The sequence below is a fragment of the Phascolarctos cinereus genome, unplaced genomic scaffold, assembly GCF_003287225.1.
Source record: "Phascolarctos cinereus isolate Bilbo 61053 unplaced genomic scaffold, phaCin_HiC Scaffold_9;HRSCAF=440, whole genome shotgun sequence".
Taxonomy (NCBI): Eukaryota; Metazoa; Chordata; class Mammalia; order Diprotodontia; family Phascolarctidae; genus Phascolarctos; species Phascolarctos cinereus.
The window spans coordinates 130,040,168-130,056,354 of record NW_027556402.1 but is presented as its reverse complement, the minus strand read 5'-3'; the positions used below and the strand labels follow the sequence as shown (position 1 = coordinate 130,056,354).

At 36.5% G+C, this 16,187-nt stretch overlaps 1 protein-coding gene across 2 annotated transcripts in view; it reads right to left on the bottom strand.

Annotated features, from left to right (window-relative positions):
• Positions 1 to 15,751, bottom strand: part of SCLT1 (sodium channel and clathrin linker 1) — a 254,552-nt gene extending 238,801 nt beyond the window's left edge. For both annotated transcript variants that reach the window (XM_020974031.2, XM_078148099.1), the window contains exon 1: positions 15,299 to 15,751. In XM_020974031.2, the coding sequence (XP_020829690.1) occupies positions 15,299 to 15,332 (34 nt within the window). In that variant the 5' untranslated portion in view covers positions 15,333 to 15,751. The remainder of the gene's footprint in view (positions 1 to 15,298) is intronic.
• Positions 15,752 to 16,187: the final 436 nt, after the last annotated feature.

Genomic DNA, 16,187 nt, shown 5'->3' with positions numbered 1-16,187 from the left:
AAAACATAAAATACCTCATTTGAAAAACAACAAACCTAGAAAACAGATCAAGGAGAGATAATGTAGGAATTATTGGTCTACCTGAAAGCCATGATGGAAAAAAAAAGAGCCTGGATAGCATCTTTCAAGAAATTATCAAGAGAAACTGCCCCAATATACTAGAACCAGAAGGTGAAATAGTCACTGAAAAACTCCATCGCTCACCTCTGGAAAGAGATCCCAAAATGAAAACTCCAAGGGATACTGCAGCCAAATTCCAGAATTATCTGATCAAGAAGAAAATACTGCAAGCAGCCAGAAAGAAACAATTCAAATATCAAGGAGCCACAGTCAGGATTACACAGGACTTAGCAGCTTCTATATTAAATGATCAGAGGGCCTAGAATATGATATTCTGGAAGGCAAAGGATTACAACCAAGAATGAACTACCCAGCAAAATTGGGCATAATCTTTCAGGAGAAAAAAATGGATATTTAATGAAATAGGGGACTTCCAGATGAAAAAGACCAGAGCTGAACAGAAAATCTGATCTTCAAATACAAGACTCAAGAGAAGTATTAAAAAAAAAAAAGAAAAGAAAAAACCAACATGTTATTCAATAAAGTTAAACTGTTTACATCTTTTTTAAACTGTTTACACCTTTACAAAGGAAGATGATACTTGTAACTTTTGAGAACTGCATCTCTATTACGGCAATTAGAAGAGGTATACATAGAGAGTGGGTATAAGTTGACTTTGATGTGAAGATATTAAAAAAAAATAAGAGGTGAAAAAAAGGATGTACTGGAAGAAAAGGAAAGGGAGAGGCTGAATGGGGTAAATTACATCACTTGAAGAGGTGCAAAAGACCTATTACAGTAAAGGGAAAGAAGGGGGGGCTATGAGCATTGTTTGAACCTTACTCTCATCCGATTTGGCTCAAAGAGGGTATACTCAGTTGGGTATAGAAATTTATCTTATCCTATAGGAAAGTAGGAGGGGAAAGGGAAAAGAAAAGGGAGTGGGGATTGGATAGAAGGGAGGGCAGATTGAGCAAGGGGGCGGTCAGAAGTAAAACACTGGTGAGGAGGGACAGAGTGAAAGAATACAGAAAAGTATAAACAAAGGGGGAAATAGGATAGAGGGAAATACACAGTAATCATAACTGAATGTGAATGGGATGAACATTTTCATAAAATGGAAACATATAGCAGAGTGGATTAAAAAACAGAATTCTAAAATATGTTGTTTACAAGAAACACATTTCAAGCAGAGGGATATATACAAAATAAAGGTAAAAGGCTGGAGCAGAATACATTATGTTTCAGCTGAAGTAAAAAAAGTGGGAGTAGCAAGCAATCCTGATCTCAGACAAAGCTAAAGTACAAACAGATCTAATTAAAAGAGATAAGGAAGGAAACTACATCTTGCTAAAAAAGGTACCATAGACAATGAAGTAATATCAATATAAATATATATGCACCAAGTGCTATAGCATCCAAATTCTCAGAGGAGAAGTTAAGTCAGTTAAAGGAAGAAATAAAACAGCAATACTAGTGGGGGACTTGAACCTCCCCCTCTCAGAAGTAGATAAAATCTAATCACAAAATAAACAAGGAATTAAGGAGGTGAATAGAATTTGAGAAAAGTTAGATATGATAGACCTCTGGAGAAAACTGAATGGGATAGAAAGAAATATACCTTTTTCTCAGTGGTAATTACACCTACAAAAAACTGAAAACGTATCAGGCCATAAAAACCTCACAATCAATTCCAAAAAGGCAGAAATATTAAATGCATCCTTTTCAGATCATGATGCAATATCTAATAAAGGGCCATGGAAAGCTAGATTAAAAATTAATTGGAAACTAAATATTCTAATCCTAAACAAATCATAATCAAACAAATCATAGAAACAATCACTAATTTCTTCAAAGAGAATGACAATAATGAAACAACATAGCAAAATTTATGGGATGCAGTCAAAGCAATACTTAGGGGAAGTTTTTTATCTTTAAATGTTTACATGAATAAAATAAGAGAAAGAACAGATAAATGAACTGGGAATGCAACTAAAAAAGCTAGAAAAGGAACAAATTAAAAATCCCCAATTAAAGATCAAATTAGAATTCTGAAAATCAAAGGAGAGATTATCAAAAGTTAAAAGTAAGAAAACTATCGAACTAATAAAATTAAGAGCTGGTTATATGGGAAAAAAACAATAAAATAGATAAAACTTTGGTTAATTTGATTTAAAAAAGAAGAAAACCAAATTACCACTATAAAAACAAAAAAGGTGAATTCACCACCAATGAAGAGGAAGTTAAAGCAATAATTAGGGGCTATTTTGCCCAACTGTATGCCAATAAATGTAACAATCTAAGTGAAATGGATGAATATTTACAAAAACATAAGTTGTCCAGATTAACAGAAAAGGAAATAAAATACTTAATGCCATTTTAGAAAAAGAAATTGAACAAGCCATCGATGAACTCTATAAAAAAAATCTCCAGGGGCAGATGGATTTAAAAGTGAATTCTGCCAAACATTTAAACAATTAATTCCAATACTATATAAACTATTTGGAAAAATATGCGAAGTAGTCCTAACAAATTCTTTTTATGACAGAAAGACAGAAAAGCCTACACAGAGAAAGGAAATTATAGACCAATTTCCCTAATAAATATTGATGCAAAAATTTTCCATAAAATACTAGCAAAGAGATTGCAACAATTTATCACCAGGATAATACACTATGACCAGGGGGGGTTTATACCAGGAATGCAGAGCTGGTTCAATATTAGGAAAACTATCAGCATAATTGACCATATCAACAACAAAACTAACAGAAAACCATATGATTATCTCAATGGATGCAGAAAAAGCTTTTGACAAAATATAGCACCCATTCCTTTTAAAAATGCTGGAGAGCATAGCAACCAACGGGGTGCTCCTTAAAACAATAAGTAGTATCTACCTAAAACCATCAGTAAGCATTATATGTAAGGATAAGCTAAAAGTTTTCCCAGTAAGAAGGGATGCCCATTATCACCACTGTTATTCAATACTGTACTAGAAATGTTAAGAAAAAGAAGTTGAAGGAATTAGAATAGACAGTGAGGAAACAAAACTATCACTCTTTGCAGATGATATGATGGTATGCTTAGAGAATCCTAGAGAATCAACTAAAAAAAAGACTTGAAATAATTAACATTAGCAAAGTTGCAGGAGATTAAATAAACCTACATAAATCATTAGCATGTCTATATATTAACAATAAAGACCAGTAGCAATAGATAGAAAGAGAAATTCCATTTAAAATAACTGAAGGGAATATAAAATATTTGGGAAATACTGCCAAGAGAAACCCAGGAACTATATTAACACAATTACAAAACACTTTTCACACAAATAAAGTCATATCTAAACAACTAGAAGAATATCAATTGTTCATGGGTATACTGAGTTAATAAAATAAAAATGACAATTCTACCTAAATTAATTTACTTATTCAGTGCCATACCAATCAAACCACCAAAAACTTATCTTATAGAGATGGAAAAAATAATAACAAGATTCATCTGGAATATCAAAGGAATTAATGAAAAAAAATACAAGAGAAGGTGACCTAGTAGTACCAGATCCAAAACTGTATTACAAAGCAGCAATCATCAATACTACTTGGTACTAGTTAAGGAACAGAGTGGTGGATCAGTGGAATAAGTCAGATACACAAGACACAGTAGTCAATGACTGTAGTAATCTACTGTTTGATAAACCCAAAGATTTCAACTTCTGGGATAAGAACTCACTATTTGACAAAAACTGCTGGGAAACTGGAAAACAGTATGGCAGAAACTAGGCATAGACCAACATCTTATACCATATACAAAGATAAGGTCAAAATGAGTACACAATTTAGACATAAAGGATAATACTATAAGCAAATGAGGAAGGCAAGGAATAATTTACTTCTCAGATTTATGGAGAAGGAAGAATTTATGACCAAACGAGATAGAGAACATTTTGAAATGCAAAATGAATAATTTTGATTACATTAAATTAAAAAGTTTTGCACAAACAAGGCCAATGCAACCAAGATTAGAAAGGAAGCAGAAAACTGGGAAACAATTTTTACAGCCAGTGTCTCTGATAAGGTCTCATTGCTCAAATATGTAGAGAACTGAGTCAAATTTGTAAGAATTCAAGTAATTCCCCAATTGATAAATGGTCAAAGGATATGAACAGGCAGTTTTCAGATGAAGAAATTAAAGCTATCTATAGTTACATGGGAAAATGCTCTAAATCACTACTGATTAGAGAAAGGCAAATAAAAAGAACTCTGAGGTACCATATCACACCTATCAGATTGGCTAACGTTATAAAACATGAAAATGATAAATGTTGAAGATGTGGGAAAATTGGAATACTGCTGGCGGAGTTGTGAACTAATCCAAACATTCTGGAGAGCAATTTGGAACTATGCCCAAAGGTCTATAAAACTGTGTATACTCTTTGATCCAGCAATACCACTAAGTCTGTATACCAAAGAGATCATAAAAAAGAGAAAAGGACCCACATGTACAACAATATTTATAGCAGCTCTTTTTGTGGTGGCCAAGAATTGGAAATTGAGGGGATGCCCATCAACTGGGGAATGGCTGAACAAGTTGTGGTATATGAATGTAATGAAATACTATTGTTCCATAAGAAATGATGAGTAGGCTGATTTCAGAAAAAACTGGAAAGACATGAACTGATAGTGAAGTGAACAGAATCAGGAGAACATTGTACACAATAACAGAAACATTGTGTGATATAGAGTTATGATAAACTATGACAGACTTAGCTTTTCTCAGCAATACAATGATCCAAGACAATTCCAAAAAATTTATGATGGAAAATGCTATCCACATTCAGAGAAAGAACTATGGAGTCTGAATGAAGATTGAAGTACTTTTCACTTTTTTGGTTTTTTCTTTCTCATGGTTTTTCCCTTTTGTTCTTATTCTCCTTTTACAACATGACTAATGTGTAAATATGATAAATATGATTACACATGTATAGCCTGTATCAGACTGCTTGCTGTCTTGGGAAGGGGAGAGTGTAGGGAGGAAGAGAGAAAAATTTGGAACTCAAAATCTTACTGAAGTGTATGTTGCAAACTTAAAAATAAAATAAAATAAAAAACAATCTGGTACTGGCTAAGAAATAGAATGCTGGATCAGTAGAAGAGATGAGGTACATAATATAGAGTAGTAAATGACCATACTAACCTAACGTTTTTAACAGATTAAAACATTATTGAGGTTTATTAATTAAATACTATAATGTAATATATAATAATGAGCCAACCTTTGGGGGCAAGAACTATTTGGGAGTAAAATTACTTGGAAAACTGGAAAGCAGTCTTGTAGAAACTAAACAAAAATTAACACCTCACACTATATGCCAAGATAAGGTCAAAACAGGTTCATGATTTATACATAAAGGGTAATATAACAAGCAAATCAAGATGCATGGGAAAAATTCACATTGTTAGATCTATGGATGAGGAAAGAGTTTAAAATCAAACAAGAGACAAAGAGATGATGGGAAATAAAATGGGTAATTTTGATTGTATGAAATTAAAGTTTTTGCACAAACAAAATCAATGTAACCAAAATTAGAAGAAAAGTCATTAACTGGGGGAAAATTTTAATAGCAAATTTCTCTTATAATGACCTCATTTCTCAAATATGTAGGGCACTGGGCAAAATTATATAAATAAGAGCCTTTCCCCAATTGTTAAACGGTCAAAGGATATAAAAGATAAAAATAAAGGACATAAATGGTTGAAGCATATTTCTTCTTTCGGAAGAAGAAGTCAAAGCTATCAAGTCACATGAAAAAATTCTCTAAATCACTATTGATTAGAGAAATGCAAATTAAAACAACTCTGAGATACCACCTCACATCTCTCAGTTTGGCATGTGACAGGAAAAAAATAATAAATGTTAAACGGGATGTGGCACTGTTGGTGGAGTTGTGAACTGCAATTTTTTTTCAAACAGTTCTTGCCCCCAAAGCTTGGATCTTTTGAGTTTATTAAACATTAGGTTACTATGGTCATTTACTACTTTATATTATGTACCTCATTTCTTTTACTGATTCAATCATTCTGGAGAACAATTTGAAACTATGCCCAAAGGGCTATAAAACTCTACATACCCTTTGATCTAGCAATTCTACTATAGGTCTGTATCCACGAGATCAAAGAAAAAGAAAAAGGACCTATATGTACAAAAACATTTATAGCAGATTTTTTTGTGGTGGCAAAGAACTGGAAATTGAAGGGATGCCCAACAATTGGAGAATGGTTGAAAAGTTGTGGTATATGATTATGATAGAATGCTACTGTCCTATAAGAAATGATGAGGGAGATGGTTTTCAGAAAAACTGGGAAGTCTTATATGCACTAATGCAAAATGAAGCAAAGAGAACCAGCAGAACACTGTACACAGGAATATCAATACTGTAAGGATGATCAACTGTGAAAGACTTAGCTAATAGGTTCACTATAATGATCGAAGTCTATTCCAAAGGACTCATAAAAAATGCTGTCCACCTCCAGAGAGACAATTGATTAACTGAGTGCAGATTGAAGCATATTACTTTTTATTTTCTTAATTTTTCTTTCTTTTTATTTTGCAACATGCCTAATATAGAAATATGTTTTGCATGAATTCTCATGTATAATATTACTTGCCTTGTCAATAATTAAGGGACAGACTAGAATGAGATAAATAATCTGGAACTCAAAATTTTAAAAAATGTTAAAAAGAATAAGTATGACTCAAAAAAAGAGACATGAGAAGATACACTTACCTCTTTGCAAAGGTGGGAGGCCCACAATGCTGGACATTTGACATTTTTTGATCAGTAATTCTGATTTTCCCCTTTTTAAAAAATTTCTCTTTTAACAATACTATTTGCAATATGGGATGGCTCTCTGGGAATGGTGGGAGGAGGGACATTGGGGAAACTATGATGATGTAAAAACCAAAAGATATCAATCACAAAAAATTTTTTAAAACCTGATAAAAGTGGTACAGTGGAAAGAGCACTGAACTTAGATTCAGGAGGATGTGAGTTCAAATGCAGCCTCAAACACTATCTGTGTAAATCACCTGACTGCTATCAGCCTCAATTTTCTTGTTTGTAAAAATGGGGATGATAATAATAGTATCTCTCAGGGACAGCTAGGTGGCACAGTGGATAGAGTATGGGCCCTGGAGTCAGGAGGACCTGAGTTCAAATCCTGCCTCAGACATATAACACTTACTAGCTGTGTGACCCTGGGCAAGTCACTTAACCCCACTGCCAGCATCTCCCCCCCAAAAAAAAAAAAAAAAAACTGTGGGGCAGCTAGATGGTGCAGTGGCTAGAGCACTAGCCCTGGTTTCAGGAAGACCTGGACTCAAATCTGGCCTCAGACACTTGACACTTACTAGCTGTGTGACCCTGGGGAAGTCACTTCACCCCATTGCCTAGCCAAAAAAAAAAAATCTTTCTACTTTATAGAGTTGTTATGAGAGGGAAAATCACATATTTCTAAAGCACTTTGGAAATCTTAAAGCACGATACAAATGCTAGCTATTATTAGTATTATCAATAATCTGGACAAAGGTAAAGATGGCCATGATCATCAAAACTGCAGATGACACAAAGCTGAGAGCAAACACATTTGATAATAGAGTCAAGATCCAAAAAGTGGAAGATCATACTTATGAAGTTGATTGTTATACAGCATTGTTACACAGCAATTATTCTGAAAAAAGATCTAGAGGTTTTAGTGGACAAGGTCAAAATGAGGCAGCAATGTGATATGGCAATCAAAAAAGCAAATGTGATCATGGGCTTTACAAGAAAGGCCTAGCTTCCAGGAATATTGAAGTGATAATCCCAGTATATTCTGTCTTCATCAGACTTCATCTGACCTCTTATGCTCAGTTTTGATTAAGTTGTTTAGTCCAGATAAAGGACAATGATTGGCTAGAAAACGTCCAAAAGAGGAGAGTAAGGTGACAGGCTTTAAATCTATATCACGTAACGATTGCATAATGGTAAGAAGTTGGGAGTGTTTAACAAAGAGAAAACCCAGTGAAAGATGGCAGCTGTCTAAAAGAAGTTGAAGGCTGTCAAATAGAGAGGCATTAGAATCCTAAAGGGTAGAATGTGTAGAGATTTCAGAGAGGCAAATTTAGGGCTGATGTTAGGGTGGGAAAATCCAACTTCATAACAATTACAGAATTGTCTAAAGAGAATAATACTGATGCCCAGAGAACTCACTAACCAAATTGGAAGACCAAGAATGGAATGGGGTATCTTGTGAGGTGGTAGGTTTCTCCTTCTTGGAGGACTTTCAAGCAGAGATTAGTTAACCACTTACTCAGTTATAGTAGGGATTGATTTGGGTGTATAGATTAAATTAGATGGCTACTGAGGTTCCTCCCAGCTCTAAAATTATATTGTTCTGTGATTTTGTGACCTAGTTTCAAATCAGTTTAACTGTACTATTATTCAATATATCTAAGTTTGTCCAAAACAGGAGCATGAGGCTGTAAAACATTTTGTTGAAATCTATACAAATTATATTTACGGCCTTCTCTTGATCTAGGGGCCCTATCAAAAAAAAAAAAGTCAATCTGTAATGACCTATTCTTGAAGTCATGCTGGCTATTTGTGATCATTCCTGCCCTTTTTAGAGGTCAATAACCACAGCTTGACCACTATTTTCTAGAATTTTTTAAATAATCAAAGTTAATCTATAATATTCAGACTTCATCCTTTTTCCTTCTTTGACAACTAGGATGACACTTGCCTTTTTTTAGTTCTGTGGTTCCTATCCTCTTCTCTGAAATACTTCAAAATAACACCAACGATAGACCCACAATCATATTTGCCAATTCATACAGCACTCTGCAATGATTTTCACCTGAGCAAGGTGACATCATCTCAAGAACTCCTAGGTGTTCTCTTTTTATCTCCTTACATATCTTTTATTTTAATTTTTTTCTAGTAATTGTTGTCTATTGTTTCCTTGGCAGATGAAAAAGAAGCAAACCACCAGTTGTGTAGTTCTACCTTCTCTCTGTCATTCATTATCTTCTTATCTACCCCAAGTACCCTATTCTCTTTTTGATCCTCTTCATATATAGCCCTTTTGTTGTTGAGAGGATTCAAATCCCAACTTTGAATTTTAGCATTCCAGATACTAGTTTCTTACAGAACATACTTTTTTCCATCCTCCATTACCTCTCCTTGCTGCTATCTTCTATACTACTACTTATATTTCAGTGCACCTGAGTCTTTGATGTGCATTTTCCCTCCACTGGTGCAGAACACAACTTATCTATCTCTTTTTAACGTGTGTAATTTTAGCCCATATTCTCCTATAAATTAACCAGAGAAAACATGCTAGAAGATTTTCCTATATCTTTTTACAGTTGATGAGTACAAGTGACTTAGCTATTACTTCTCTTTAAAAATTTGCCATATTTCTCTCATGATACATATCCTGGTGATATTCTTTAAGCACAGGTTATTCAGAGTTGGATATAAGCTGCAGCCTGCTTTGTACTTTCCATGAGTCTCCCCAACTGGGTCACCCACAACTTTGATTCTGCAGTAATCTAGGCGCTCTAGAATTTGCTACCTTTGAGCATCATTGAGAGAAAAGGGGTATTAAAATAGGTAGGTCATACATTAGGAAGCAATTTAGGATTGAAATCACTGAGCTATTATCCAAATATAACTCAGGCCACTTTTCTTCCTATTCTATTCTAGGCACAGGTCACTGCTCACCTATAGAACCTGTCGTGGATATATGAACCAAGGTACCAACTCAATGGACTATCCAACATACTGGATTCTATAATCTGGACAACAGATACAGTTTATCTATGATTCTTCAAATGTATATTGTTATGCCTATCTCTGAGTTACTGCAAATTTCATGAAGGATACCCTATAATAATCTGAGGCTTCATACAATTAACAACAGCATCATCAACAAACAGGAGCAGCTGAAGGTCCTCATCACCTATATAGAAACTATCTTCTATTTGGACTCAGCATAGGACGATATCCATGACAGTGAAAAATGCCTTGGTCAAATGTGTCTCAATGTTTTATGGCTCACTTGGCATAAATCAGAATGTCACTGAACTGTTAACTCTGGAAATAAATTTATGAAGGAATCTTTTATGATCTTATCATATGCAAAAGACATTCCTTGTTAAGAGATTTTAAAACTACATTTTGCTCAAGTCAAATCAAGTCAAGTGCCTTTTGTAATCACCAAATATGTTGTGTACATATTTAAGAAGTCTATTTTTGACATATAAACTAAATGCCACAGTATCACTAAAATAACCAAACTTGGAGAAGAGCTGAGAAAATGGATCTCTTACTATGGGTGAGGAATATCGTATATACAGTCACATACCTTCTGTATTGGTTAGTTTTGCTGAACTGCTTTTTTCTCTTTTTTTAAAATCTGAGTGCCAAGAGGTATAGAGTAGTGAGAAAAGAGAAATATATTTGGAAATGAAGGTAATATAAAAACAAATCAATAAAAATACAATAAAAATATTTATTTTTGACATAAAAGAAATACAGTCAAGCAAGTATCCATTTATATAATCAGATCAGGCTAGGAGTAATTCACAATTACAATGAGTATTTTTTCAACCTTGAAAAGTGGAAGAATTCATGTGCAATATCACTCAGAACAAACTTTCTCTTTTTCTTTAATATCTAATTTACTCCTCTGGTTTCCACAATCATCATACAGTCTAAGGACAATATACTATACACAATATTAGTAGATAAGAAAAAGAAGTTAAAAGTGCTGAACACTTTCTTACAAAGATAGCTAGCTTTCCTGAACACATTCATCTGAATAAAGGAAACCACTTGAAAAAGGCCAACTGCTCTACAATGTATCCAAATAGTTACAGCTGAAGATTTCCAGCTCTTCTTCACTCATTCAGTGCAGCACAAGAAGATGTGGGAAATAAAAGCAATATTGGTTCCTTTTGTCACATAGACAGTCAATTTCATCACCTACGTTTTGACTTCCCTTGGGGAAATAAAGCCAGCCACTTCTATGTCCTCTACTCTAGCCAAAACACTTGTAAGCAGACCAATAAAAGTACTAGTTTCTTCATGACCTCTTGCCATTCTCTTTAAAAACATCTGTGAGATGACTCCCACGTGTGTTAAGAGATTTGCTCACATCTATAGGTACGGCTTCTCAGGTAAAAACTGACATCAAGCTGAACCTCTAAATCAGATTGGGAATAAGGCCAAATTAAAAAAAATTATGATTTCTGATATACTAGGTCCATTCAACAAAATTTTAAATAAAAAAAGACCTGGGAATTAAAGCTTTGCACTCATATCTCTTCCACTTACTTGGGTCCTCCCCCACAACAACAAAAAATTACTTTGAATTTACTTTGCCTATATTTGTGTTGACTTATCTTTGTTCATATTATCTACACCTACACTTAGCAGAATCAAAGTCTCTCAAGGGAAGGGTCTATCTCATTTTTGTCACTGTATCTCTAAAACCCAGTACAATACCTTGCACAATGTAGGCATTTAATAAGTCCTCGATAAATGAAGCAAAATTCAAGTTCTTCTGACCAGCAATCAAACAATCTGGCATCAATCTACCACTCTAGTTTTATATCACAAAACTCCAACAAAACTGATTTATTTTTTTCTCCCAATATGCCATGTGTCTTTCTGCCTCCTGTACTTTGCCTACACTATTTCCTAGGGCTGTAATTCTCTCCCTATCCTTCTTAACTGTTAAATTTCTACCCACCGTTAAAAGCCCAATTCAAATACCCACCACAGAAAGGATGCTACAAAATAGCTTTTTTAAAAGAGCAAGCATAAAAACAAATGTTATTTTAAAAATCTGGGTATTGTACAAAAGATTTAGTTGTCAAGTTTAAAAGAGAAAGTCAGGGCATGTCATAGAGTATAACACTTTTTCCTCCACAAGCACTCTGAAACTGCTATGTAAAAATAAATATTTTTACTCATTATCTCAAAATGAAAATCCCCTTATTTCTCTTGCTTCCTATTACACAAAATCCTATACTACTCAACAGGGCTCATACCTTCAAAATAGTTCATTCTGATGAATATCTCCCTATAACCCTTCAAATATCTTTTTAACATTTCTCTTTATTTTTTTGCTGCAACTATGCTAATTCAAGAGAGGATCATATGATCATAAAATCATAGATTTAGGTCATCTAGTCCAAGACCCACACTTTGTGGATGAGGAAACTGAGGGCTAGTAAGATTAAGTGACACCCAAGGTCCCACTAGCAGACAGTAGCAGATCCAGAATTTGAACTCCAGGTCCTTTGACTCCAAATTCAGTATGATTTCTCCTGAAACACACTGCATCTGGTTGGTCTCTCTGCCTCCAGTCTCTTCCCGCTCCAATCCATCCTCCACTCACATTATCATCCTAAAACATAGGTCTGACCATATCACTGCCCTATTTAATAAACTCCAGTGGCTCCCTGTTATCTCCAGGATCAAATATATAATCTTCTTAGATTTTAAAGCCCATCATAACCTGGATTTTAAAGCCCGTCAAAGCCCCTTCCTACCTTTTGAATCCTCTTCCACTTTATCTTCTTCCATTTAGTCTATCATCCAATAGGACCAGACTCCTTAATATTCCTCTCACAAGATACTCCATCTCCCACACATTTGCACTGGCTATCTCTCATGCCTAGAATGTTCTCCTTCCTGGCTTCCCTGGGTTCTTTCAAGTCTTGGCTAAACTCCAACCTTCGGCATGAAGCCTTTCTCCCCGGCCCTGGAGTCAGGAGGACCTGAGTTCAAATCCGACCTCAGACACATAACACTCACTTGCTGTGTGACTGTGGACAAGTCGCTTAACCCCAATGCCTCACCCAGAAAAAAAAAAGCCTTTTGCCACCCCTACTCTCCTCCTCCCCACCTTATTGCTAGTGCCTCCCTCTGAGATTACCTCCAGTTTATCTTACATATCATTTTTACACATGGTTATTTTTATGCCCCTCCTCCCCCTCTTAGATTGTGAGCTCCTTGGGGGCAGGGATTGGTTTTGCCTATCTTTGTATCCCTAGCACTTAGCACTGTACCTGGCACAAAGCAGGTGATTAATAAATGCTTGATTACTAGCTGGCATGACTTGCTTTACCTCTCACCTTAAAACTAGATTATCACTCAATCTAAGTATCATATTCACTCCAATCCATCCTGCATACTACTACACGCTACTTTCAACTACCCTGTTTTTCAATAGCATCTTGTTACTTCTAAGATAAAATCCCTAGTTTTAAATTCATGGCTTTCCATAAAACCTACTTTTCCAACCTTATTTCCTACTTTCAACACATACTTTCTACACCATCCAATAAGTCTATTCATTTTTACACAAACTCACAATATAATATCCAATCTTTTGATCACATCATCCCAAGACTAACTTTTAAAGACTACCTATCCTTCAAGGTCCAATTCAAGACCTATCTCCTCTTGCAACCTTTTCCTCATCAAACCACAGTGATTTCTTGATCGACTAACCTCCAAAAGCAGTTTATGATCTGTGCCATGCATCCAGTAGTTAACTGTATAATGTTCATTTGAATCTTGTCTCCCCAAATAAACTGTAAGCAAGACACACTTCTTTGTATATCACAGAGCATTTCTAGTACAGTTAACATACCTTAATTGGTACTCACTAAATAGCTACTCCTACTGCAACCAGGCAGTAACTGCTACCTCAAAAATCCTTCTTTATTCATAGCCCTTTCCTCTCCTCAAAATAGCAAAAGGTCCTCAGAAAAGTATAAAGATGTTCAAAAGTCTAGGAAAATGCCATGGGTTGTCTTGAAACCTAATATTCACTAATCTTAACGCATTCAACATTTTTCAATACATAAATGAAAACACTTTTCTACTAAGTCAGTGTCATGCAACCCAGCAGGCACTGTCAATAACTGTTAATTGGCAATTCAATAACAAATGAACATAGTATTTGGATTAAAACCTAAGTTTAAATCACTCTGTCAACTTTCAAACACTATATCCATGAAAGCAAATACCTTAATACTTAGTCACTTCCTCTTTTTGGGCCTCAGTTTCCTTCTCTGCAAAAGTAGTTGGATATAATAATCACTGAAATATTCTAGCTCTAAATCAATAATCTAAGGTTCTTCTATTTGATTTTTAAAAATCTAAACGTGGTGTAATAAATAACTAACATTTATGTAGCGACTTAGAGTTTGGAAAATGTTTTGCCCAGGCCTCTCTTCCATCTAGAACCCCTAGAGTCTTGCAAAAGCACTGCCCCAGTCCAGTGCCTTCCTTGCAAAATCTTTTCTGATACACACCATTACTAGATATCATCTCTGACCGTCCCCCCCAAACTGTGGGTATAAATATTATTTTACTGCAATAGAGAGTAAGTTCCTTGAAGGAAAAGGCTATTTAATTTAGCACTTAGCACAGGGTAGTAAGCACTCAAATGCTTCCTGAATGAATGAATGAATGAATGCATACATTTATTCACTTGAGCATCAATCACAACAGCCCAAACAGGAAGGAATTAACAGAATTACTATCCCTGCTTTAGACATGAAAGATAAAATGACTTGTCTATGTCACAGAGCTAACTAGTGTCAGTGGCTGGATTTGAAACCAGGTCTTGCTTCCAAGGCCAGTGCTCTCCTGCTAAGCCACACTGCCCTCTAGTGAAGTGGAAAGGGCACTGGACTTGGAGGCAGAGAACTGAGATACCAATTCTGCTATTTATTCGATGTAAGTCACTGTTCCTCCCTCAGTTTCTTCCTCTGCAAAAAAGGGAAAATGAACTAGATGATCACTAAGGCAGCCTCTAGTTCTAAATCCATGTTCTTAGTTCCTTCCAGTTGATTTAAAAAAAAATGAACCTAGATGCGGGAATCAGAGTATATAGCACCACAGTGCTATACAGAGAAAAGGGCACTAGATTTGGACCCAGCTCCAATCCACACGCTATTTATTAGTTGTGTGACCCTAGAGCAAGGCACTGCTCTTTCTCTGGGCCTTCGTTTCCTTCTCTGTAAAAGGAGGGGTGCCTTGAGTCCCCGGGGCTCTGACAATCCATGATCCCCTCTGAAACCCGGCAAACACCGCCGAAGCTAGACCCTGCTCCGCGGGGGACGCTGGACGCCACACCCCTGGACACCCGAACCCCGGAACCCGGTGGCTTACTTTGGTCTCTCAGAAAGTCGAGCTCTGTGGCCATTTCGGTGCAGTTTTAGCTGCCTCTCTCTCCCCCCTTCCAATCACAACGCAACTTGAGACTGCCCAGAAAAAAAAGGAAAAAGGAAAAAGAGAAAAGGAAGGAAAAGAAAAAGAAAAAGAGAGAGCGAGCGAGATGACACAGCGGTGAGGCTCGGGGAGCAACGAGCTACGGCTTCGGCCTCCCTCTCGTTCTCTGAGCTTCGGCTCCTGCCCGGCCAGGCCCACACGTCCCTCCCGACAAGGCTGGGCAGGCCTAACCTAGGCGGGCGAAGGGACAACGCCCGAGTCCCAGGCTCTGGGAGGACTAAAGGTGCGGGGCACCGATGGGCCCCCAGCAGAGAAGGATCAGGCCGTAGCCAGAGCCCCCGCCCGCCTGCCCCGCGCCACTTCAAACCCGGCGACGGGCTTCGCTCCTTGGAGACGGCGACGCCGCACTGCGTCATCACGCCACGCCGGCGTGGCGCGCCTGCGAGGCCGCTGTCCCTCCCTAGCGCCCGCATCGGGCAGGCTGGGGAAGGGGGCGAGGCAGAAAGCAAGACTCTCATTGGGCCTTAGCCAGAAGAGATGAGCGGGGGAGGGAGGAGTGTCTGGGAGCTCCGCAGGTCGGAATTCTACCTTCCTAGGAATGGAAGGCTGCTCAATTGAATTATTTTAAAAATACATTTTTGTTGATATGATGCATTTACATCTCCTTAATTTCCCCTCGGATCTCTCCCCTTCTTCCAAATATCCATCCCGTATAAGGAAGATTATTTTTAAAGGAAAAAATAAATCGGCAAAACCGATCAAAATATCGAAAAAAAAATCTAAAAATATATCCCATATTCCACATTACTGGATCTTCCACCTCTGCAAA